Below are 25194 nucleotides of genomic sequence, written 5' to 3' on the forward strand. Positions count from 1 at the left end.
AGAAGCCAATCAAGAAAAAAGAAAATGAACATAATACTGTTTGGCAGGGGTATTAATCATGAGAAAAAGGTATTTAAATTCTGAATAATTTTTTTAAAAAGCAAATAGATTTCTTATTGCAGATTAAGCTTTACAAAAAGGGGCACTTGATATATCTTTTATTGGCACACAGTCTTTTTAACAAAGTATTACATTTTGTGTACATAGCCAATTTTTTTGCTAGTATGAACATGCGTAAACACCAGTGACTTAATTGCAACTATGCTAGTTTGCTTGAGCTGAAACATTTGTAGTTTTGGAGAGGCTTCTAAAGACTTACAGGAAAGACCTTCACCATGTTGACCTCTGGGTACATAAACCACATGCAAGCATCGCTTGTCGTGCTCTCTGGTTTAGCATTGTCCAACTGCAGAGCTGAGCTTTGCAATCTAATTACATGCCTGCTGCCTTTGAAAGGGCAGAATTCAATAATTCTTGCTTTTAAAAATATCTCCTTTTATATTGTTTTCCCAAAGGAATCTATATTATTTAAACACTCTCATATATCTGTTTTCAGGCATATATTTTTTTTACCTTGCTTTCTACTTATCTAAATTACTATACAGAAAAATATCATCTGGAAACTGATGTCATCAAAATGGCATGAGTACAAGAACCCCATGTAATTTTTTACTTGACTTTTTTTTTCTTTTTTTTTTTTTTTACTGGATATGTTATTTTTTACATCAATTGTAAGGGGGACAGTACAAGATATTTGGTTACTAAAGGGTTGTCTCCCAATCTGTAAATATACTGCTGACTGCAGCCAGCGATATATTTACAAAAAATAAATCATCAGATGTTTTAGTTTGTCCAACAGGGTGAATGCTGCTTGTAGCATTTTGAAATGGATCTATAGCTAAGACACTAGACTTGCTGAGAAAAGTTCTGATACCTATAGGTAAGGAAAGGGAATAGCCACTGTGCATCTGTTGAACAAAACACCATTTGGTTTTCTTTCTTGGGGAAAAATGTTCCATGGATGAACCTACTCCAATCACAGCAGATCATCAAAATAGGTGTTGGAAGCAGAAGTATGAGTTCATGGGTCAGAAAATTTCAGTTTGCAAATGTGGCTCAAATGCATGAGTAGCATTGAGAATTCAGAAGGCAGATAAATAAGGCCTTTTGTTAATACTAAATCAGAAGGTAAACTTAGTAATTACAAGCTGGTTTCATGAGAAGGTTTTGGGTCTGATGTGTGATTCTATGATTAATGGTAGTTAGCAATAATTGGTCTTCCAGATAAAGTTGTGTGCCCATGTGAATCCCCTGCAGATGTAAGGCTTGGGACTTGAGATGACAAATTATTCACATAACAGTTTATCACCTTTCTTTCTTTAAAAATTAAATCTTTCTTATACAAAGGACGATATCTGTAAGCACAGTGCAGGTCTACAATTTGATGAAGCTTTAAGTTTGGTTACATTAGAAAATTATCTAGGTAGCAACGAAGAAAAAACCCCTCAATAATTTACTATTTATGAAAGTATTGCTCATGAAGATTGTAAAATAAATTGTGAAAATGGTTATAATGATGCCCTTCTGTGGGATCTGTGAGAAAACATTTCTACATCTTTGACAATACACAAGCACAAACAGTATTCCAATGATAGGCTTCTGTGCTTATATTCTGTAAATTACATACTTGATCTTCTTCATAATATCTTTTTCTCTTTTAAATAAAATATTTAAGCATTCCAGACACTCTCCTTGGTTTTGTCTTTGTTCATGCTCACATAACATCAAAAATGAGAAAAGGTCACCCAAAACATCAAAACATTTAATTAACACAAGCAGAGCGAAGTCACTTCATACTTTGAAATCATTGTCAGTTCCCATAAGAGTGACCGCACTGTCACCAGCACAGGATTGCTTTTCACTGGAAGAGACACAGGCAGCAGCAAAGTCTATTTTTTGCACCAATATTCCAATTAGTTGAACAGGTTGGAAGAGACTGGGAAAATGACATAACAAACAAATGCACGCTGATTACAGGATTTCAAACCTGTTAAGTTTTGTGTGAAAGTCTAACCTGACTCCCTTTTCTTGACACCAAGTTACCATCTCTGTTATTACCAGGCACGGTGCAGGGCCATGCTCTTCCCATCCGTCCTGCTCACTCAACAGAGCTGTCGGGGCTGTGTTGTGCCTCGCTGAGTACTTGTACCTTGCGTACGGAGTCACAGCTGCTGTGTCCCGGCTGTAGCTAGCCAGGGCTAGCCTGGCTGTGCTCTGGATGGACACCCGCTGGAACAAGCACCTCTGAGCTTTCCTTGCCACCTTCCCTTGCTGTGCATGTGTGGCAGGCTAGCATACACTAGCATAGGTAGATAGATAGATATGTAGTGTTCAAGGCCAGGCTGGATGGGGCTTTGAGCAGCCTGGTCTAGTGGGAGGTGTCCCTGCCCACGGCAGGGGGGTTGGAACGAGATGATCTTTAAGGTCCCTTCCAACCCAAACCATTCTGTGATTCTGTGATTCTATGAGATATATATATATAAATATAGATAAAATCATTGCTATATTGCAAATACTGCCATTAGAGTGCTGCATTTCCAAGCTTTTAGAATTTTATTTTTTTTAATATGGAACATTTTTCCTATCTGTACTCCAGTCAAATAAAACTCTATGCAGCGCAGTCAGGAAAAAAAAGACAGACATCCATTAATTTTCCAGGCATGAAGTGGTTATTCTCATGTATTTGAAACATTTTTCAGTTGCAAGCTCGGTTTAGCAATTAGCACTGTGGAAAGATACCCTTTGAAGGACACTGATAGATATTCTTACATGGTTCTGTTCAGAGCTCACAAAAGGGTATGTACTTTTCAGAATTAACAAGTGTTGATGCAGACATAAATTTTAAGTGAGAGAGATGGAAATTACACTGTGTTCATAATGTAAATGCTCAGTTGGCATGGAACTAAGTATGATGGGAAAATTCACATGCTCAAAGTTAAGCATGTGCAGAAATGATTGGGATTGTAGCTGTTGGGTAAACTTAAGCTCCTCTAACATTAAGAGTCTGAAAGTTACTTGTGTAAATCTTGCCTAGTCACCTTAGACTCCTCAGTTAATGGAGTTAAGTGGATACCTTCTAGGGGCTTGTCTCAAACAATGGGAATTACCCTGTGAAGGTATTTCCTCCTATTGACTAAGAAGAAATCATGCAATTAAATATATTAGACTCATATAGCCAATATTTAGAAGCTTAAATTCGGGGAATTGAATCTCACCCACTGTACCATTTGGGGAAAGATGAAATTTAAAATGCAAAGCAGGAAATAATGCTACAAGCATATGGTAGAAGATAAGATGCAGCACACAATCCTGCAGTAGTGATACGTATGCTTGTAACTACAGTCAATTAAGAGGTTGTATGATTTTCTGTGATTTTCTGAGGCTAAAATTCAGCCAGAGCCTGTCCCACCCCTAACCAGGAGCAGGCAGCCGGGGCACCAGGACAGCCCCAGCTTCAGGCACCTCCTGGGGACGGGCACAGGCTGAGGCCAGGCCTGAACATGGGCCTGCGGGCGGGCCTGGCTTGGTGGGGGCCAGTGGCCAGTCAGGGCTGTGGGGAGCTGGAGACCGGCCCTGCTGTGGTGTCGCTGGGGCAGGGGCTGATGGCCCTGGGGGCTGAGGTGGGGTGCTGGGCTGGGGGGAGCCCCAAGGGGCCGGGCAGGGACAGTCGGGGCTGGTGGTGCCATCAGGGCCCTGGCACTTGCGCTGGTTCTCAGTCGGTTGTATTTGTAACAGTAGCCATTTTTTGCTTTCATTTTGCCAGTTTATGCAATATTAAAGGGTTGATTTAATTTTTCCTTCATCTCCTCACTGGAGAACATGTCATACAAAGTGATAATTTAAAGCAAAAACAAAACCAGAAGCTAATTCTGTCTGAGAAAAATATGTGAAGACCTGGGTAATTAAATTGGTAGTAGTTAGAATCATAGCTTAATTACAAGTATAGCTGAAAGCGTGTGTTTAGACCAGTTGAAATCAGGGGATTTATGATATTAGGAGGCATTAATCTGTCCTTCCTAAATTTTCCATCTTTATTTTTCCCTTGGAGATACGTATACTTATATGAACAGATTAAAAATGCCTTTATATCTTTATGAAGAGAATATCACAATGTAAATTGTAAATTTACAGTTGCAAATTTCTGTAACTTTGAATGTACCTTTCATTCACAAGTGCCGTATTTGGAGTTAAGTAATAAAGCGATATGAGAATCAACCAACAACAAAATTATTCAAACAAATAGTCGTGGGTATGGTGGAGTATTTAGAAGGAAATAATATGCTTAAATTCAATTTAAGTAATAAATGCTTAAATAGAGCAAAGAAATTACTTGTGATGAGTTTATAAAGCTGCTGGTGCTGTGAATTGGGTATCATCCCTTCATAACTTAGTTTTCTGCTTAGGCTCAGGCTCATGCCTAAGATATCACATTACTTTTATGGGTCTTATTACTTCGAGGTCAATGGAGTTATGTCAGATGAAAAAGTGGTATAAAAATACTAACGATTTGCACCAATTTTACATTTGTTACATCTTGCTCTGCCTTTACAGTTAGCAAAAACCTGTAACAGTCATTGTAGCTGAGAACATATGAAACACATAGGTTTGAATCTGAGTTGAAAGAGGGAACTAATAAACAATTTAGCTGCCATTTTATCAGTCTGCAGATGTCCTCAATCCTGAGTTTTGGCTTCTGATTAAAGGCAATTGTCCATCCTTTGTCATCATTTCCTTTTCACAGTCTTATGTGTAATTTTTATTGATTGATTTATTTAATATTCCTGTGGTTATGTTTGTGTCTGTGGAAATTTCATGGATGCGTGTACTTTTTCAAGTAATAATTGGGAAGAGGGAAACAGAAAGTTTCAGTAATTGTTGAGACCACTGATTATAAGGGTTTCTGTACTACAGAGGGCATAAAAACTAATCCTCAAAGCATTCTACACAAAATAGCAGAAATCTAAATTTCATGTGGCACGCACTAATTGCACATCAGAGACTTAGAAAATACATTTTTCTTTTAACCTTTGGTGTGCACAGTTTGCCAGTGAACCCACTGGGTGCTGTGCTTAACTTGTAATAATTTTCAAGTCACCATGTGTGTTTGCATATACATGAATATGCTGATGGATATATGAGTGGTTTTATGGAACACATAGTTCTCAATGCTTTTCAGCAGAGTAGGTATTTTTTAATCGCTTTTCTTTTATTTATGGAATGGTTATTTGTCTATAGCCTTTGCCTCTAGTCACAGTGCAGGAATTTAACATCATCCAACACTTTTGCAAAACTCCCAGACATTTGGTAAAAATGGGTCACAGCATTGGAGCATGTTTTACAAAGGTTCATTTACAGAACAGAAGAAATTAAAGTAGAAATAGGAAATACCAGAAATACATCCAGAAATATCCAAAAAAAGAAAGAATGATGTTTTGATCTTACTTCTTTTTTTTTTTGTTTTCCACGTTTCTTCTTTAGTTCCATGTTTCCCTCAAATTATTGTTTGATAACAATAATTTCCATTGTTCCCTCAAGTTATTGCTTCTGCAGTGTTAAAATCTAAAGGACCTTCTTACAGACAGTAGACTGCTAATGTGTTAATATTGCAGGTATTTGACATTTCTGAAGTCATTGCTGGAAAGCATCATGCCAACAGTGACATGGTTTTTAAGCGCTCTCTCCTTCTTTGCTACGAACTTCAGGATCTCTTGCATAATCAACTTGCAAGTGAAAGTGTGGACTATGAAAATATTGAAAACTAGATTGGGCAAGTCTCTGAAAAATAGACTATACAAAATAGTGCATTGGGAATAGAATGCAGCAGTGGACAACTAGTAACAATTAAACATAAAAGTGTTTATATTGTAATTATATATTATATCATCATCATAATAATGTCTATATATATCTTCATACTTCTATACATATCTTCATACTTCTATACATCTTTTTACAAACAAAGATCCTTCGTTCCAAGGTGTTTATAGTGTCTAACATGGAAGAAAGAGAGGATGCATGTAAGCAGTTTACATAAGGGAAATTATATAAATTATGCATGAGGGCAGAATGGGATGGATTTCTGGGAGAAATAGACATTCAGGAAATATGATTTTAAGGAGAATGGAAAAAGTTCTTGCTAGGCAAGAAAAAGGAAACTTCTCCATCTTAAGGGATTTAGTGAATAATAAATTGTAAAGGATAAGAGGGAAGAAAGAAGTGATTGGTTAAAGAAGAAGCTGTAAAGACTGCAAAAAGCAGAGACAAGCAGAAAGCAGTTTAGTTGGCGTTACAAAGCTAACATCTGCCAAAGATTAACATACAGTATTACATGAAATCATAATTATCCTCTACAGTTAGAAATTCCTAGAGCAGTGTACAATTAATGCAGAGATTTTTTACAGTGAACGTGGTGAAACACTGGAACATGTTGCCCAGAGACGTGGTAGATGAGCCAACCCTGGAGACATTCAAGGTCAGGCTGGATGAGGCTCTGAGCAACCTGATCTGGTTGACGATGTCCTTGGTCATTGCAGGGAGGTTGGACTAGATCACCTTTAAAGGGCCCTTCCAACCCAAATTATTCTATGCTTCCATGGTTCTATATTTTCAAGGAAAATTACATGCGGAAAAAAAATAATAATTATATAAGGGCTTGCGATAAGAAAGAGGAACCGTGTTTTACAGAGTGAGTTCTGATCTGAAACACAGAGAAGTCAACAGGTCTGGAACACAAGTCAGGTCTCAGGTCAAGAAGTTAGTGAGACAGAGTTGATACATTTAGGGTTTGGATGAGCTAGAAGGTAAGAGATGTAAATCCCAGTGAAAATGGACAATGGAAATTGGAAAAAATGGAAAATGGACAGAAAAATGCTGCATAGCAGTGATTCTGTGGTGGAAGTAGTAAGGACAACTTTAAGTGCATTGAGAACAAGATACAGAATAATTAACAGTGAGAGCCTAAGCATGGTGGAAATGAGGAGAGAAAACTAAAGGTGGTACAGCGGTTATGCTCTTAGAAGTTGAGGAGAGTAAAAACCCATTAAGAAAAAATAGCTCAGAGCTAAAACCACACATTCAGATACATGAATATCCTTGGGTGCAAGAGGAGGGAAGAGGTGGGTGTACAGAAGCCTATAAGAAAATCATGAGTTTTATTAAATGAGAGGAAACACTAATATTTAATAAGAGACAAGCCATTAATAGGTATTTCTTACCATATTATTAAACCTAGGCCTTCTTAAACCTTGGCTACCTTTAAAAGGGTTTGCTGATGAAGTTGTTTTGGTAGTGCATTCTCCACCTGTACCTCCTCTGAATGGAGATAAAGCATTTACCAGCAAGAAGATGATTTGAATATCATTTAAATCAGTTCCCTAAATAGAAAAAGTTATACCAGTAGAAGACTTGTACTAGTATAATTGTGTGTATAGTAGGGTTTTTGCCTTTTTTAGTTGCGTTGCTTGCAAGTATGCAAGCTTTTACCTTTGTATCCCTAAGACAGCTATGCCAAGAGAAGTCGTGAGTGTAGGCCATGTCTCATTGGCTTTGATTGAAGCTGCAGCGCTGACGAAGATTTCCTGACAACTGTCTCTAAATTCATTTGCTTCCTTTTAATAGCAGTCATTAAGAGTGAGAGGTAACTATTTGTAGTTGCATCAGCGGAAAAGCAGCTTGATAAAAATCGTAGTTCCTCCTATGTTCTGGGGAGAAGTATGCTCTTAATTCCTTTTAAGGAATTTTCTCTGTTCACAAGCAGATGCTTCAATTTATGGTAGAGAAGAATAAAGCCCAGATTGCTTTCACAGTCTGCACTTGCCAGAAATAAGTCTAGTAGTGTACAAAAGTCAGTAGCAGCCTTGGATTTCATCACCAGGAAGGTAATCGCAGGTCAGTAAAGTGCACGGCATCTAGCAAGACATATTCTTTCCTACTGGCTGGTACCGATGTGAAAGTCTGTAGCAACTGAACGTTAATCTGATTGCAGAGTTCTGGCAAATCGCTCCCCTGCCTGCATAGTTGGTTAGTGTATTACACCTGTGGTTGACAACTACGTATTTGCGAAATGGGTTATATTTGTAACAAACAAAACTGAAGTGATCTTTGGGGCCTATGAAATCCTTCAGGGAATTAGGGAAAACCTGTATTGTGCTTAGAAATGTGTCCAAACCTGGTGTGTGAATCAGAATTCAGCGTTGGGCAGCTCCAAGGTTTTGATGTGAGATCCTCTTTTAACAGGCTTCTTGGTTTACACTAAGGGGCTGGTGGTATCTGGCAGACAGTGCTGCCCTTTTCATCTTGCCTTTGTAGTCCTTTGGGGAAAGGGCTAAAATATTCGGAAAATAACCTTTCTAAGCATTCCAGGTAGCATGCTCAGAAATGTGGAAGGATTATTTGATAGATGGTTTTCAGCATTCTGGTGCCTGCAGAACCATGGCTAATCTTTCTAATCTTTATCTAAGGTAATCTGTATATTCCATCCTCTCTGCATCTATGTATCTTATGCTGAAACTACACTGACAGGAAGTTCTAAAATACCTATTTTTGTTTCTTTCCAACAGCTGGCTGTCCAGACTCCTTGATTAAAGAGCTTCATCACTTCAGGATTCTGGGAGAAGAACAGGTGAGTTAGCATCTCAAAGGCAGCCTCTTAATGTCATGAAAGATAGACGCTAATGAGACAGTTTCATCTCTCTCCAGGGAGGCAGAGTGTATCTTATGACCCCAAATGACCTGAAATGTGGGGGAAAAAACACACAGGAGATATATGTGAGATTTTTTTTCATTCTATCCATCAGCCTTGACAGGTTATTAATTGCCACATCTGCTATCTGCCACAGCTTTTCGGCTTTCCACTACAGCAGTAAACAGGCTCTCTAAAGCAGCAGATAGACAAACAGTCTGACTAAGGGATTGATACTTACAGCTACACATGGTATTATCCATCTCTTTTTGTGGCCTTTTTTCTCTTTTAAAAGTGTGTTTCTTATTCATTATTATAGCAGTGCTTTGTACTCAGGAAATTATTTCTGTAGAGGGATCTTAGGATAGCATAAGTGAAGTATGCTTTACAGCACTCACAACATGGTCATAGTTATTATTTTGTCAATAATTAAATTAATGTACAGAGGTATTGAGAAAATGGCCTCAAATTTTGAGCGACAAGGTGAATTTTCAAATGCTCAGTGCTCCTGAAGTTCAAGTTGTCTTTGTCTCTGAAGTATCTCTCCTAATGAACTGGTTATAAAGCCTAACTGCCTGACATAGAGTTGAAGGTACTAGGGACAGAGGGCCTGAAAGCTCAGCATTAGTGTGTTGTACATGAGAATCTCTGCATCTTTTAATGAACCTGGCACCAAGGGACTCGCACAAGGTTATATGAGGGCTGTGACAGAGGCTGGAGTAGCTCCTGAAATGTTAATTCAAAGTCTGGCTTCTTAGTTTTTAGATCATATTGTCAAGAACACCCTTTTGCTTCTCCTTTCCCTGTCACTCTCCCTTTTTTTTTATTACAGTTAAGGCTGCTGATACATTTTCTAGACTTCCAGTTTTCCTCCACCAGCCCCCAACTTCAGTTGTTATAGAAAGTCAAAAGCTCAATTCCTCAGGGACTCAGCTTTTCCTCAGCAAGAAGTCAGCATGAAGGGGAGTGTGGGAGGGTTTGTCTGACAGAAACAGGAAAAAAAAAAAAAGACAGAATGAGATACTGGAAGCAGGAATCTGGTAATATTGAGAATTTAGGAAGGGAAAATAAAAGAAATTATGCCCAGGACTGGTGGGCCCAAGAGACAGCTGACAAATGGAGGGCAGAGTGAGAATAAGCCTGGGGACACTGGAGAGATGGGGATGGCTGGTGAAAGAGGGTAGGAGTAGAAACCGGAATGGTAGGGATAAAGGTCTGACAAGGAACTGGGACCAAGGACAGGAAGGAAATGACCAAATATGGAAATTTGCTAAAGAAACTGGTAAATAAAGTAAGAGCTGTACTTAATGAGCTGCACGAAGAGGTGAAGCTAAGCAGAGTAGGAGGATTGGGAGAAAAGGAGAGATTTGAAGGAAAAGTAGGGAACAGCTAAACCAAGAGACTGCAAGTATGAGCGAGAGGGTTGAACTGGACAGACCTTGATAGCGCCACTGGCTCTGAGGATTGAGTTGTAGACCTCAGCCTTGCTAATGGCCACTGGCAGAGCAATAGAATTTAATTGATTTAATTTATTTAATTGATGGACTTTCTTTTTTTTTCCTGTTTGGTTTTTAAACAAGGATGTGGTACATATAAAAATGAAAGCTAGAAGAGTGCAAATGAAGAATTCAGACATTAGGAAATGTCAGATTTAAGATTGTTTATGTAATCTTAATACTTTCTTTGTTCCACTCGGCTACCCTTACACCTTTGCACTGAGAGAGTATTAAGTTATATGATCATATACAAACTCCAGAAGTGTAATGATGTAAACCACAAGGACCCATAAACGAAAAGATAATTAGTTTCTGTCCACTAGTAAGAGAAGCCTTGAAAAGAGTAGAGGACTTTGATAAGGAAAGCCTCACTAATCAAATAAAACCAGTATTTTTGTCACTTGGAATATTTTTGGTATCCTTTCAGGCTTTCGTTATGAAATTACTCCTCTTTGTATTGAATGCACTTAAACAGATGAGAAATTTTTGTTGTCATGCATTAGGAGCATAAAACTATGCAGATGGAAAGTTGTTTTGCAGAATGGGTCTAACCTATAAACATTCGCCTTTCTCTGAAGCTGGCTATACTAACAGGTTATTTGAATAACAGGTTATCATTATGGTATTAACTAATGTCTTTCTTTGCAAGAAGTGAACATTGCCATGACGCTTGAATTATTCCATAAGCCCGTACAAGTATAACAAATATTGCAATTGTATTCTCTCCCTACAAAAGCAGTGTTATCAGGAGTCTGCTGGTGACCACAGTAACTCTTGAAGTTACCACCCACATTGACAGTTAGGGAGAAGTTAGTCGAAAACCAAGGTAAATGAAGACAGGCAGGAATTTCAGGCAAAGTCCTGAATCATAGAATTGTCAGGGTTGGAAGGGTCCTTAAAGATCATCCAGTTCCAACCCCCCTGCCATGGGCAGGGACATCTCCCACTAGATCAGGTTGCTCAAAGCCCCATCCAGCCTGGCCTTAAAAACTTCCAGGGATGGGGCTTCCACCACCTCTCTGGGCAACCTGTTCCAGTGTCTCACCACCCTTATGGTGAAGAACTTCTTCCTAACGTCCAATCTGAATCAACCCATCTCTAGTTTTAGTCCATTCCCTCTAGTCCTACCATTACCTAACACCCTAAAAAGCCCCTCACCAGCTTTCTTGTAGGCCCCCATAAGATACTGGTAGGCCACAATAAGGTCTCCTCGGAGCCTTCTTTTCTCCAGACTGAACAACCCAAATTTCCTCAGTCTGTCCTCACAGGAGAGGTGCTCCAGCCCTCTGATCATCCTCGTGGCCCTTCTCTGGACATGTTCCAGCACATCCATATCTCTCTTGTAGTAGGGCCTCCAGAATTGGACGCAATACTCCAGGTGGGGTCTCATGAGAGTGGAGTAGAGAAGGAGAATCACCTCCCTCAACCTGCTGGCCACACTTCTCCTGATGCAGCCCAGGATACGATTGGCTTTCTGGGCTGCTAGTGCACACTGACGGCTCATGTTGAGCCTCTCGTCTACCAGCACCCCCAAGTCCTTTTCTTCAGGGCTGCTCTCAAGCCAGTCACTGCCCAGCCTATATCGGTGCTTGGGATTGCCCCGACCCAGATGTAGGACACTGCACTTGGTCTTGTTGAGCTTCATGAGGTTGGCATGGGCCCACCTCTCCAGCCTGTCAAGGTCCCTCTGGACAGCATCCCTTCCCTCCAGCATGTCGGCTGCCCCACACAGCTTGGTGTCGTCGGCAAACTTGCTGAGGGTGCACTCAATGCCACTGTCCATGTCGCTGACAAAAATGTTAAACAAGACCAGTCCCAGTACAGATCCTTGAGGGACTCCACTTGTCATTGGCCTCCACTTGGACATGGACACATTGACAGCCGCTCTTTGGGTGCGGCCGTCAAGCCAGTTCTTTATCCACTGAATTGTCCATGAAACCCATATTTTATCAGCTTGGAGACCAGGATGTCATGCGGGACAGTGTCAAAGGTCCAGGTAAATGACGTCAGTTGCTCTCCCCTTGTCTATTGATGCCGTGACCTTCTCATAGAAGGCCACCAGGTTTGTCAGGCACAATTTGCCCTTGGTGAAGCCGTATTGATTGTACCCAATCACCTCTTTGTTATTCTTCTGCCTCAGCAGTGCCTCCAGGAGGATCTGCTCCATAATCTTACCAGGCACGGAGGTGAGACTGGGTGGCCTATAGTTCCCTGGTTCCTCCTTCTTTCCCTTTTTGAAAATGGGGATTGTGTTTCCCCTTTTCCAGTCAGTGGGGACTTCATCAGACTGCAATGACTTTTGGAATATAATAGAGAGTGGTTTAGCAACCTCATCCGCCAGTCCCCTCAGTACCTGTGGGTGTATCTCATCGGGTCCCATGGACTTGTACACTTTCAGGTTCATCAGATGGTCACGAACCTGATCTTCACTTACAATGGGCAGTTCTTTCCAACCCCTGCCATTGTCTTCTGTGACTCCGGGGGTGTGGCTGGAGCCCTTGCCAGTGAAGACTGAGGAAAAGAAGTCATTGAGAACCTCGGCCTTCTCCATACCACTTGTCACCAGCTCCCCCATTTCCTTTCTGAGGGGGCCCACACCTTCCCTAGTCTTCTTCTTACCATTTATATACCTATAGAAATTTTTGCTGTTTCCCTTGATCTCCCTGGCTAGATTTAATTCTAACTGAGCTTTAGCTTTTCTCACCAGGTCTCTTGCTGCTTGGACAGCTTCCTTTTATGCCCCCCATTCCAGCTGTCCTTTCTTCCACTGCTTGTAAAGATTCTTTTTGTGTGACAGTGTGTCCAGGAGCTCCTTGTTCATCCAGGCAGGTCTCCTAGCATTCTTTCCTGCCTTTGTCTTTGTCGGTATAATTTGCTCCTGGACACGGAGAAGGTGATCCTTGAATACTAACCAGCTGTCCTGGGCCCCCCTTCCCTCTAAGGCTTTGTCCCATGGCACTTTTGCCAGGAGATCCCTGAAGTGATCAAAGTCTGCATGCCTAAAGTCCAGGGTCGTAAGCTTGGAATACATCCTCCTCGTTGCCCTGAGGATCTTAAATTCTATCGCTTTGTGGTCGCTGCAGCCAAGGTTATCCCTGAGCCTCACGTTGGTCACCAGCCCTTCCCTGTTGGTGAGAACAAGGTCCAGCATAGCACCTTTTCTTATTGGTTCCTCTACCATTTGGAGGAGGAAATTGTCATCAATGCATTCCAGGAACATCCTGGATTGCTGGTGCCTTGCTGCTTTGTCCCTCCAGCAGATGTCAGGGTGGTTGAAATCCCCCACAAGGACCAGGACCTGTCAATGGGAAGTCACTTCTATCTGCCTATGGAGGGCCTCATCTGCTTGGCTCTGCTGGTCAGGTGGCCTGTAGCAGACCCCTACTGTAACATCGCCTTCCCCGTCTTCCCTTTAATCTTAACCCATACACTCTCAACCAGCTCATCGTCCTTCCCCATATGGAGCTCCATCGATTCTAGCTGGTCACTGATGTAGAGGGCAACACGTCCTCCCCTCCTACCCTGCCTGTCCTTCCTAAAGAGCTTGTATCTACTTATTTCTTATATTTATTTAGTTATATATCCTTTCTAAAAGGATCTACAGTGTGTCTTTTTCTGTTATCATGCATACTTGATAAGAAAAATCATAATTAATTATAACACTTTTATTCAGATTGTTTACAATATCAGCATTATCAACCAACATATATTTTCTTCCACTCCAAGCAACAGTCAAAGAATAATAGGGGCATGTTACTGCTTCATGTCCAATCTTGATTTATTTTTTAAATGCTTATGTATTTAAGGACAGATTATAAAAGCAGAATGGACTATTGTGATAATCTCTTCTGATCTCCTTTAGAATACACATTACATGACCTTCTTGGATTAATTCTTGTTTAAACTGGAGTATATTGCCTAGAAAAACATCCATTCTTTGTTTACAAATCACTTGCAGACATTCAATCCTATTATACCTTTCAGTAGTGAACGACAAAAATTCCCAGCCTCTTTTCTTTCCACCACTCTACCAGCACCAGTATGCTCCCTACATTGCATATCTCCCATTCCTCAGTGTCCAGATCCTTTACATTTCCAATTCTCTTTGTCCTGTCACAAGGCAGTAGGTGATCATCATAATAAAAAATTACTTCAACCTATGAATGCATCTCAGCAAAAGCCACAACACCCCTGAAACAGGACTTAGGAAATGCATGTAGAGCAAAAGGGAGTCTGCTTGTCAGTCAGACTGTCAACTAGATATGTTTAAGACTGAATGAAGGAATCTTTCAGTTTGAAGTGGACATTCCCACTGGAATTTGTGCGTTCCAGCTAAATCAGTGGCTGTTCAATAAGGAATATATTTTCCCTTCTACAGATTTCTATTTTTTCATCTAAGAGGTGCCTTAGTGCTTTTGGATATGGATGGACACAGCTCAGATTCAGCTCACAATCCATCACACTTCTTCCCAGACAGAAATCCCATTCTGCAGTTGTGGGTGATAGTTTGTTTCTAGAAAAATAACTTTACACGTGACTGTGCTGAAAAGTTGTTTGCTCAATCCCAGTTTACCAACAGTTCAGATACCCCTGTAGCATAAATCATCCATGTTACATGTTCATTACTTCCTCTTCTCAAACTGTTACGAGTTTTATCACTAATGTTCTATGTTCTTGGTTTTCTTCCAAGTTATTGATAAAAATTTTAGGTAGTGAAAGGTCAAGAATCAATACCTTTGGGACATTTTTGGAAACACACCTGGAAACACACAAATGATTGCCCATTTACAATTATATTTTAGACATGCCAGATAGCTAAGTTTTCGTCCTCTTAATGTATGGCATGTTAATTTTGTATCACTCTAGATACTTAATTAAAACGCCACACGGCAGCAATACAGATGCCTTAGTGAAGTCTGCTTGCTCTTTTAACTCTTTTACCTTTATCAAACAAATTTCAGTCAAATAAAAATCAAGCAACTGTTCCTAATACAAAACCCTGGTCTCTACCTTTTGTTCATCGAGTATTTGTTTCCTGTAAATGCTGACCGTATATAATTTTTGTTGACGTCATTAAGAGGGAAAGATTTTGAGCAGCTTGCAGGATCACACCACTCGAAAACATGTGTTTGCCTGTCTATCTGTCTATCCATATGAAATATTTCTTTATCTAAATGTAAGCATTGAAGGAAAACTAATGCTGAGGAAAAAAGGCTTCGTGTTTAACTTGAAGCATGAAGAGCTACTCATTAATATTTCCTAAAAGGAGTTCTATAAGAGTAAAACAGTTGTCCAAATAGTCAAACTTCTCGGTAGTCTCCTGGACATGTAAAAATCCCGTGCCTTCTATTCCCTCAGGAGTGTACATTATGGAAAATTCATCCTAGCTGAAAAGTCTGTCTTTTAAGGTTTAGTTAGTGGCAATAAGTTAGTTTTTAAAGAGGGATTTGTTTTTAGACTTTATGGAAAGAGGTGCTCATAGTCTGTGTAGTAAAACAGAAGAGTACAAGCTTCCCTAGTACATGATGGATTGTGGGTACCTAACTTACCACATAAAATCAGCTTCCAGGGTGATTGGCTTAATATGCAGTACAAATACATTTAGCAACAGATTGCCACCCCACTTGATACTTGACCCTTTGAGAAGGTGCCAGAGAGTCTGACCTAGAAAAATCTACAAAGGCAGCTTTGACTGGTTTGTTTTGGACCTCCTTTTCACAGGCTCTCCCAGTGTGCAAAGGTCTGTGCAAGGCAAAAAGAGTGTCCTGGACACACAGCCCCAGGAAGGGCAAAACCTGAAGCTTTCTAACTTTCCTTAGCACTGTTGAGCCTTTTCTTGCAATTTGATCTCACTGTTCATAATCCATTATTTTCCCTGAGCATAATGGATGCAGTCCAACCTGCTGGCTAACTGCTTCCCTTCACAGGTACCTGAGATACACTCAGGACTGGGATGAAAGATTTATTAACTGGGAAGCTATTGAAAATTAGCACAATATAAGAAAATTAGTCTCCTGCAGTAGCAATTTGCCCTGTCAGGCTGGCTGTCTGCAAGTAAATGCAAATGGTTCTACAGGTGGTGATAGTACAAGCTGCTTACAAAAATATGTTAAAGATGCACTAAATATGGGCTCTGTCCAAGTACAGTGGAAGGCAGGTAATTCAACAAGCCAGTGCCAGAGACAGCAGAGAGAACACTTTAATTCAGACCTAAACACTACAATATATCAACAAAGCAAGATGACTTGCAGTGAACTGTTATGGAGTCTCCCTAATGACTCTCTGAGAAACTTCCCTCTCCTCCCCGAAGTGATAAAAAAAATCTTGTTTAATTGTTTAAATGGAATATTGAGATTCATGAATAAAATAGCAGCTACATCTGAAGGCTGGAAGGGAAAACAAATAACGCAAATGCATGCAATCTGCTGCTATACCTGAGTGCCCCCAACAGGTCACAGCGCAGATGAAGCAGATGAGACACGCTAGTGGCCGGAACAGAAGCTGGTAAGTAATGTGTAGCTGCGCTTCTCTGCTACATCATCTGCTGTGACAACTTTGCAGAATGTATTGGCCAGTTGCTTGATGTTTTGACAGGGGAATGATCAATTTTAACAGATCGCTCCTATCAGCTGCTACTGCAAGTCATATCCCTGCTCACTTTTTCTTTAGAAATCATGTGGGCGTTTATATCCCTGGAATCAGAGCAAGCCTGAATGGGGCACTCTTTTTCTTACTTCCCCCCCGCGCCCCCATTTCCTTGCCCATTGGGGAAAACTTATGCAAAGTATGCAAAGGAATACCCTGTTTTGAAAATCTGCAGACGCACATCCCCATGCTGTCCAAAGGTGGTGTGGACTTGTGCTAGGTTTTGCTGTGAGCTGTAACTTCAGGAGATATGGAAACCTAGTATTAAAAGAACACAGTGTGGACAGAAATCATTTAACATTAATTGAGGTTTTAAAGGAATTTGTATACAATATGTGTGTATGGCAAGGGGAAAGTCCTTCGAATATTTTTTTGCTTGCAATACTTGCTAGAGGAATGTTTTTTAAGTATATGCTACAGAACGTTAATATAAAGTCAGTTTTAAACCAATAGATATTTACCCATTCAAGCAAAAGTAATGTCATGTGACAATTCTAATTAATAAGCGGAATTTAGTGCAGGAAACTGTCAAATATGATCAACAAAGTGCTTCTGAAGTATTTGTGGATCAAGATTTTTTGATAACTACACCTGGAAAAAATACAAGATACCTCTCGATAATTCACATGCAGTTAAAAAAAAAAAGAATAGATTTTCACTGAATAATTTCTCCAGTTCATAATTACTATGCTATTTTGTTAGTATTCTCAGATATGTATCTTTACCAGTATACCGCCTTGCAGATCTGTGCTTTCCCACCTAGTCCCCTAGATCCAGCTACTACTCAGTGTGAGTGATACCTACATGCATCTCTCAGTTTCTTCCACTTTTCTGTCTAATATCTGATTTCTGTCCATCTGATTTGGCTCACCTGTTGCATTTGTCATCACCTTCCCATCACTCTCTCTCTAAAAGTGAGCTACTGCATTTACACCACCTTTTTTTTATGGCTAGAACTACACAACAAGTTTTACAGTCTTGCAATTTCATGTGACTGTTGATGTGTCTCTCTTTTCTCTTCATGCTATATCTGCTTTGAGTGTCTCCTAACCACCTTCTTCCCTGACTTCAGAGGTAATTTAAATCCATATGAGTTCCTCAGCTTTGTCTCTCCTGGATTATCAGAACTTTATCATTTTTGAGTTCTTGTCATAGGCCGAGCACCTCTACTTTCTTACTCCCTTTTTAACTTGTTGTCTGCACACTGGACAAGTAAAAGTAATTTCTTTTTGGTTCAACAGCTGAGATAAAAAATGCTGAGAAAGAAAGGAAAAAGTACTTGTGATCAAAACTAATTTAAAGGATATTCTTTACCTGTCAAAACCAAAAAATATGTCATTTTATGTAGAACCCAAATTTCTATTTGCTTACTTGTCTGTAACAACTATTGATGCTTGTAGCAACTTGAGTGCTTCTAAAAATAAATAGAGGAATTCTTTTTCACCCAGCTTTCATTAAATTGAGAGAGAGGATTTGAACCCCGGTGTTCAGGGTCTCAGGTGGATGAAGAAGTTGGGACTTCTTCCATGCCGTGGATGACTTTGATTTTCTTTCATGGAATGTGCATGTATTCACTCCTGTGACCTGAGAAGTGGAATTCCTGGGAGCCACTATCTACATCACTGAATCTCAGTTGCACAATTTGCAACAGCATCAACTGAAAACATTTCCTTGCATCAGTTACAGCCTCAGCGGTTATCATTTGTAGGGGAGAAAGGAATGTGGATTCGAGCTCCACAAGGGTTGGAAGGTACTGAATGTTAACGTCCAGCATTCAGTCCATTCAGACTGATCCCACAAATACCTGCTGGAAGATCACAAACTTCCGAGAGTTTGTAAATATGGTGCCAAGTCATACACTGTGCTTAGTCCACTTTTTCATTGCATCATGTTGCCTCTCATATATTCAGTTTGATTTCTGCTACAACCTGTTCCAGTGTCCTCTCTTCTCAGCATTCTTTATTTTCTATTTTCATACTTCTCACGGTGTGTTTTCTTTTATATTGTTTTGCAAACTGCAGTCTTCCCTTTCTTTCACCCTCTCCAGTTTAGTTTAATTTTGTCTGTGAATTGTGTTGCATTGGTCCGGTCATGGGTTTCTTATCTAAGCATTTTCCTGAGACTGCCTTATGCAATTTTCCATGACTCTCCAAAATCAGGCAAATTCCAGCCCTCTAGAAGGTGGTTCTCTTTCTGGTCTCCATTGTGGTGCTTCTGTGCGAACAAGAAGGAGCTGATGCTCTGAACTTGCTCTTCCAGTCATATTGCTGGCCAGCAAAGGAGCCCAATAACTCTGGAAAAATAAAATAAGGGTGCTCCATGGAGAGTCGTGTCAGTCCATCTTTTTAATCTATATTTTGGGTGACACTTTTGTAAGTATTTTTACTAGTCCAATGAGTACTAAGGGTTTTGTTGCCTAATTACATTATGGAACTAATTCTTTTTCTTGTTTTTGTTGTATGTGTATAATACATATAAACAAAGTGCTTAGTCTACATTATGGACTAATAGCCTCCACAATCTAATTTTGAAACACACAGATGGTTATTTGATTTATAGGAGCAGTAAAAACAATCTGACTCCAGAAAGCAGATTTTCTTTCCTCTGAGACTGTTACATGCAGTTAAAGAACCAAGTAATCGAATTACCTTTCTGAGATTAGAAATTTCAGCTTTACATCTACTGTTAAATTTTTGTCCAAAGTTCCCTGCAAGCCTACTACTGAGCAGATGCTTTTGGGTGTGAGGAAAAGGGCAAAATAAAGAAAACTGTGCCCAAAGTGTAAAAGCAAAGTTAAAATAGCACAAGGCACATGTGCTGTTGCAGGGGATGTTGTAATAGATGATTTTTTTAAGGTCCCTTCTAAACCAAATCATTCTATGATTCTATGATATTAAAGCATAATTTGCAAATTAAATAACATGGCAAGGAATCGTTGTGTTCACAAAGTGTATTTTGCAAGAGTTTTGTGCATCCAGGTGCATTTTAGTTTTCTCTTAGTATCTGAATCTCAATGTAACTGAAAAGACTTCAACCCATAGTTATACCTGTTTTATTCCTGTGTCAGCCCAATGATTGCATTTCAATTACCCTTGATTTACAACATCAAATGATTGAATTTCCACTGGTTGAAAACCCAGTACCATTCTAAGGCTCAAGGGAAACCATCTCACTCTGGAAAGTGGGGAGTAGGGAATAAAGGGTTACAATTATCCAGCCTCCGTGTCTATGTCATACTATAATTTATAAAAATCATTTCTAAAGTCTTTATGAGCAAAGATTGCATGAAAGAAATTCATGATATGGTTGAAATACCATAAGTAGAGCTGGGAATGTTTTCCACTCAAAATTTTATTCCATTAAAAGTATAGATTTGGGTTGACTGGGACAATTCACAAACTGAGGGGAAAGTTCTCAATAGGATGCATTTTTTCAGAGAAGACAAAACAAACCAGAATGTTTTACAGCTACTTTCATAGTTCTTTTCATACTGTTCATATACTTTTAGCTGTCTTAGTACCAGTGGTTTGGAGTAAATCATATTTTTAAAGCTTTTGTTTTTTCAAATAAGCATTGAAATATATGCTTCTATGGTGAAGCCGGCAACTATTTACCTACTTGTATTTCTGAGGACCTTATTAGAGTAGCATATAAATGCCTGACATTCTTTGCTCAAAAGCTGCTTTCTAGCAGCAGTAGACGGCTGGTGATTTCTGTGTAATTTTATGCCCCTCGTTACCATAGTATTTGATGTCCTCATGACTATTAATGGATTTTGCCTCTTAACACTACAGTGAAATCAGCGAGTATCATTCTCCCTCTTTACACACAGGGAACTGATGAGAAGCATAGATTAAGTGACTTACGTGAAAACCACAGGAAGGCCGTGCAGCTGCCAGGAATTGAAAACAGATGCCATGAATGCCAGTTCAATCAAGTTCCCCATATATTAAACTTTATAAGAGGTTTTTCCTAAAAAGATTGGAGATATTTTTCCTTCTTGTAGCATGCAGAACAGTTTTACACATGATGAGTACATCTCTAAACAGGAGCCACATTGATAATAATTGAGTAATAGATATTGTGAAATATTTTGAATTTGCAGAAGAGTTAGATTATGACAGCTCTTTACGTGTTAGATATCTAGCCTAAGTTATTTTTCTCGACTTCAACTACAGCACTTCCACAGGGTGATTCATCCTACCTATCTTAGACATCACACTTAAGTCAGGATAAATTCCCTTCTTGGGATCTTATTTCTTCTCATTCAATGTATTTGGAGCCTCTATGACTTGATTAGGTTAGATGTTTAATTTTTGAAGAGCTAAAATTGTATGAGGTCTAAGCTGTTTGGGTACCTAAACCTTGGTTTCAAAAATGGCTTAGGCCAGGTGACTTAGGATCAGAATTATTGGAACTGAAGCAGCTATTTTGGGAGTCACCTGATTTCAGGTACGTTGATATCTAGCAAATTGTCTGATCTCTCTGTTAATAGAACAGGGCACTCCAGGGCTCAGTTCTTCTCGTGCTGATGTACAAATCTGAAAGAGATTGTCTTGCCTGTTAATTATAAAAGGAGTCCAAGCAACCAGTGCAACTATAGGCATCATCACTTCAGATAAAATGTTTTGGTCCTTTGCAAGCCTTTTATAAACGCACCCTTAAAGTAAAGCGAGCTGTTTTCTTTCAGGCCACTGAATAAATAATATAAATCCACATATGTTATGTATGACTGTATTACAGCAGCAAACATATATATGTTCTGCTCCTACATGTTTTAGTTAGTTGCTGGGTTTTGAGTGAGATAGTGTACAGGCACAAGGAAAAAGAAATTAGAAAATGATGTCTTATAAATGTATCTGGACTTTGAAGGTAGAAAACAAGCTGGTAACTAGATGTCAAGATGTGTAAATGCATTTAGTAAGATCTTTCCTGTGTTCAAATTGATCATTTTTTTGGCTTTTATACTGTGAAAATCACCGATGAGAGTGCTATACTGTTTTGGCATGAGTCCTGTGCTGAACCAATACAAAATGTCAAATTTGTGGGACAGAATACGATGGCTTTGTCCACCTTGCCAGTAGGTAGACTGGACACTTCCTTTCTGTAACTTCTCTAACAAGACAGATTGATTCCAATCTTACCTATCTTCCATTTTTGTGTATCAAAAAAGAAATGGAGAGGAGACGGGAGGAATCTCTTCATGCCCTTTTTATGCTAAGTTAATGACTGGAAAGCATATCCTTGTTTTCATCTGAGAATTTATAAAGGAAATGCTGACGGAATCTCAGCTACAATGTCACTGGTGTTTGCCTCCATAATGAGCAGCTGATGATGATCCCACATCCAGCACAATGTTCCATCTTAACAGGATAAGACGATCGCTGTCCTCACCTTGAGGTCCAGTCTCTGCGCTAATGAAAAATGAGGTCGCAGCGAGTTTTGCAGCTGTGGTTACCCATATTTCTGTTCAAGGCCAGCAGAATGGCTCAGAGCACTGAGCATGTAGTTAGTGCAAGGATCACAAACTTTGCTGAAAATTGACAGAATCCAACATTAAATATTTATGCCACTACTCTAGGTTACAACATAATAATAAAATAGAAAAACACCAGTTGACTTGCTGAGCCCCTGCATTCAAGGAGACTTTGCAGACATGTCTTCTACATTTCTCAAAATACTGGTATCTTCCAGATCCAAGATCCTTAATTCAGGATTTCTGTCTTTCACACACAGTGATATTTTGAAGGCTTTCTCTCCTTTTAGACTTTGCTTTTCTTTTGAGAGAAAGTTTAGTTGGACTTTTTGTTAACTGACAAAGGTGGATACTTCCAGTTTGGTAAACTTTTTCTTTGCTGTGATGCAACACTTTTATGTCTAAATATTATAGTGTTTTAAGAAGTCACATACAGCCCAGTGTAACAAGCTGTGTTGTGGCAACATTTGTAGAAGAATATTCTTAAATGTACCCACAAAATATGCAGTGGCACCCCTGCCTTTGTAATTTAAAATTCGTCTTTGTATCCTTTGTGTGTGAGGTTTTGGTCCTATTACTTCAGTTCTCCTTGCGGGATTTCTTTGGAGAGGGGTGCGGAATGGTGAGAGAATTTTTTATTCGTCCCAAAAAAAGGGAACAGGGTTTTTATGAGCAGTTATGGGATAAGAGTTTATGAACCACTAAATACTGTTGTGAGTGCTGTAAGATAGAGCTCTGTTTTGTTCCTTTAGCGCACCATAAAGTCATTCCACTCGCAGAGAAAATTCATACTACTCCCTTCCTCTTTGGCCTTTTGGATTTTCCTGTTTTCTTTGGGGCTGTTAGGACCAAATGCTTTCATTTATTTCACTCTACAGTAGATCAGATTTATAGGCGATTCTGAGGCCTAGTTTGCAATGGTTATATAGCCTCTAGTGTGGAACCGCACCAACATAGAACGCTAGAGTGGATGTGATTTACATGTACACAGCATGATTTGTACTTGTGCAGCTTATCTCAGGCTGAAAGCGGGGTAAGTTAGACCAGGGAAAGTTATTGCAATGGCAACACTCATTTAGAGTAGGCGTTTATGTCAGTGAGGATACAGGGAGCATGTTATTTAATATTACTGTGTGTCAGCCTCTCCATCATTAAAATAGAGGCCTTTCCACGGCCTTTTAGGGTATTGGGATGGAACTAGATGAAAACTACAAAAACTAAGAAAATTTCCTGGGAGACCCTGGATAAGAACGACACCTAACATTGAAATAAAAGTATGGCAGAGAGTTATTTTGCCAGTCAGTTTCATGAAATTTATTTTAAAAAATAAAGTTGGCTGGGCAATTTCTATAACCTTTTAGGTCTAAAACATTATACTGTACTTCTAGCTATTGATCCTTGGGGCTTTTTGTGGGTTTCTTTTCAATCTGTATACAGCATTTATCAGTATCTGTGGTTGGACTATATTTATGATGTTTACAATTATTTTTTATATCAGTATAAGAGTTCTTGAGGTTACTTACAGAAACAGTCTCCTGATTTGTTGATTTTAGTATCTCACACACTTTTCTCATAGTGAAAATCACAGAATCACAGAATCTTCAGAGTTGGAAGGGACCTCTAGAGATCATCTAGTCCAACTCCCCTGCTAGAGCAGGATTGCCTAAAGCACATCCCTCAGGGCTGCATCCAGGCGGGTCTTGAAAGTCTCCAGAGAAGGGGACTCCACAACCTCCCTGGGCAGCCTGTTCCAGTGCTCTGCCACCCTCACCGTAAAGAAGTTTTTCCGTGTATTTGAACAGAACTTCCTATGTTCTAGCTTGTGCCCATTGCCCCTTGTCCTGTCGCTGGGAACCATTGAAAAGAGCCTGGCTCCGTCCTCCTTAAACCCACCCTTTAGATACTTGTAAACATTAATCAGGTCCCCCCTCAACCTTCTCTTCTCCAGGCTAAAGAGTCCCATCTCTTTCAGCCTTTCCTCATAAGGGAGGTGCTCCAGTCCCATAATCATCTTGGTTGCCCTACGCTGGACTCGCTCCAGTAGTTTCCTGTCCCTCTTGAACTGGGGAGCCCAAAACTGGACACAGTACTCCAGTTGTGGCCTCACCAGTGCAGAGTAGAGGGGGAGAATGACCTCCCTCGACCTACTGGCCACAGTCTTCCCTATAATAATAAAATGATAGCGGCAAGTCAGAAAGTGATGCATATGATGTGAGTTGGAGCAGTGTGACACCCTGTTTAGCAACACTGCGAAGTTCTAGACATTTGACAAATAACCTGGACTTAGCATGTGAGACATTAGGACAGCTGACTTGATTATGTGGGATAGATTCAAGCTCAAAGTTTGGGGAGGGGGGGTATGACACAGACTGTTGCATGCCATTGGAAGTTTAATACCAATCTGTTATGTTGTAGTACAACCGCTACCAGCGCTATGGGGCTGAGGAGTGTGTGCTGCAGATGGGAGGAGTGCTATGTCCAACTCCCGGCTGCGGAGCGGGTTTGCTTCCTGAACCAGGAGTGAGGAAAATTGTGTGTGAACCAGGCAACGGAATAGGCTGTGGGGTAAGAACATACGTTTTTCCTACTAGTGGTGTAGCAAACAATTGATATTGTACAATGTTAGAATAAGGGGGGAAATGTGTTTTTTCCTTTTCCATCAGTGACTGAATTACCCTTCATACCAAAGTGGGATACTGTAGCTCAGTATACAATTTAAATATAGCACCATGGCTTAGGAATGATGACTTCATTGTGTAGACTATGTCCATTCCAGAATTCTTTGCTTTATTTGGTTTAAGAAGTTGCTGAGTAGTTACAGTAAGAAATTGAACTGT

At 39.8% G+C, this 25194-nt stretch overlaps 1 protein-coding gene across 1 annotated transcript in view; it reads left to right on the forward strand.

Annotated features, from left to right (window-relative positions):
- PRKN (parkin RBR E3 ubiquitin protein ligase) overlaps nucleotides 1-25194 on the forward strand; it is a 779388-nt gene that overhangs the window by 635911 nt on the left and 118283 nt on the right. Inside the window, exons 8-9 of the mRNA XM_074580279.1 lie at nucleotides 8619-8680; nucleotides 24773-24922. Of these exons, the coding sequence (XP_074436380.1) occupies nucleotides 8619-8680; nucleotides 24773-24922 (212 nt within the window). The remainder of the gene's footprint in view (nucleotides 1-8618; nucleotides 8681-24772; nucleotides 24923-25194) is intronic.

The sequence above is a fragment of the Larus michahellis genome, chromosome 3 (assembly GCF_964199755.1).
Source record: "Larus michahellis chromosome 3, bLarMic1.1, whole genome shotgun sequence".
Classification (NCBI taxonomy): Eukaryota; Metazoa; Chordata; class Aves; order Charadriiformes; family Laridae; genus Larus; species Larus michahellis.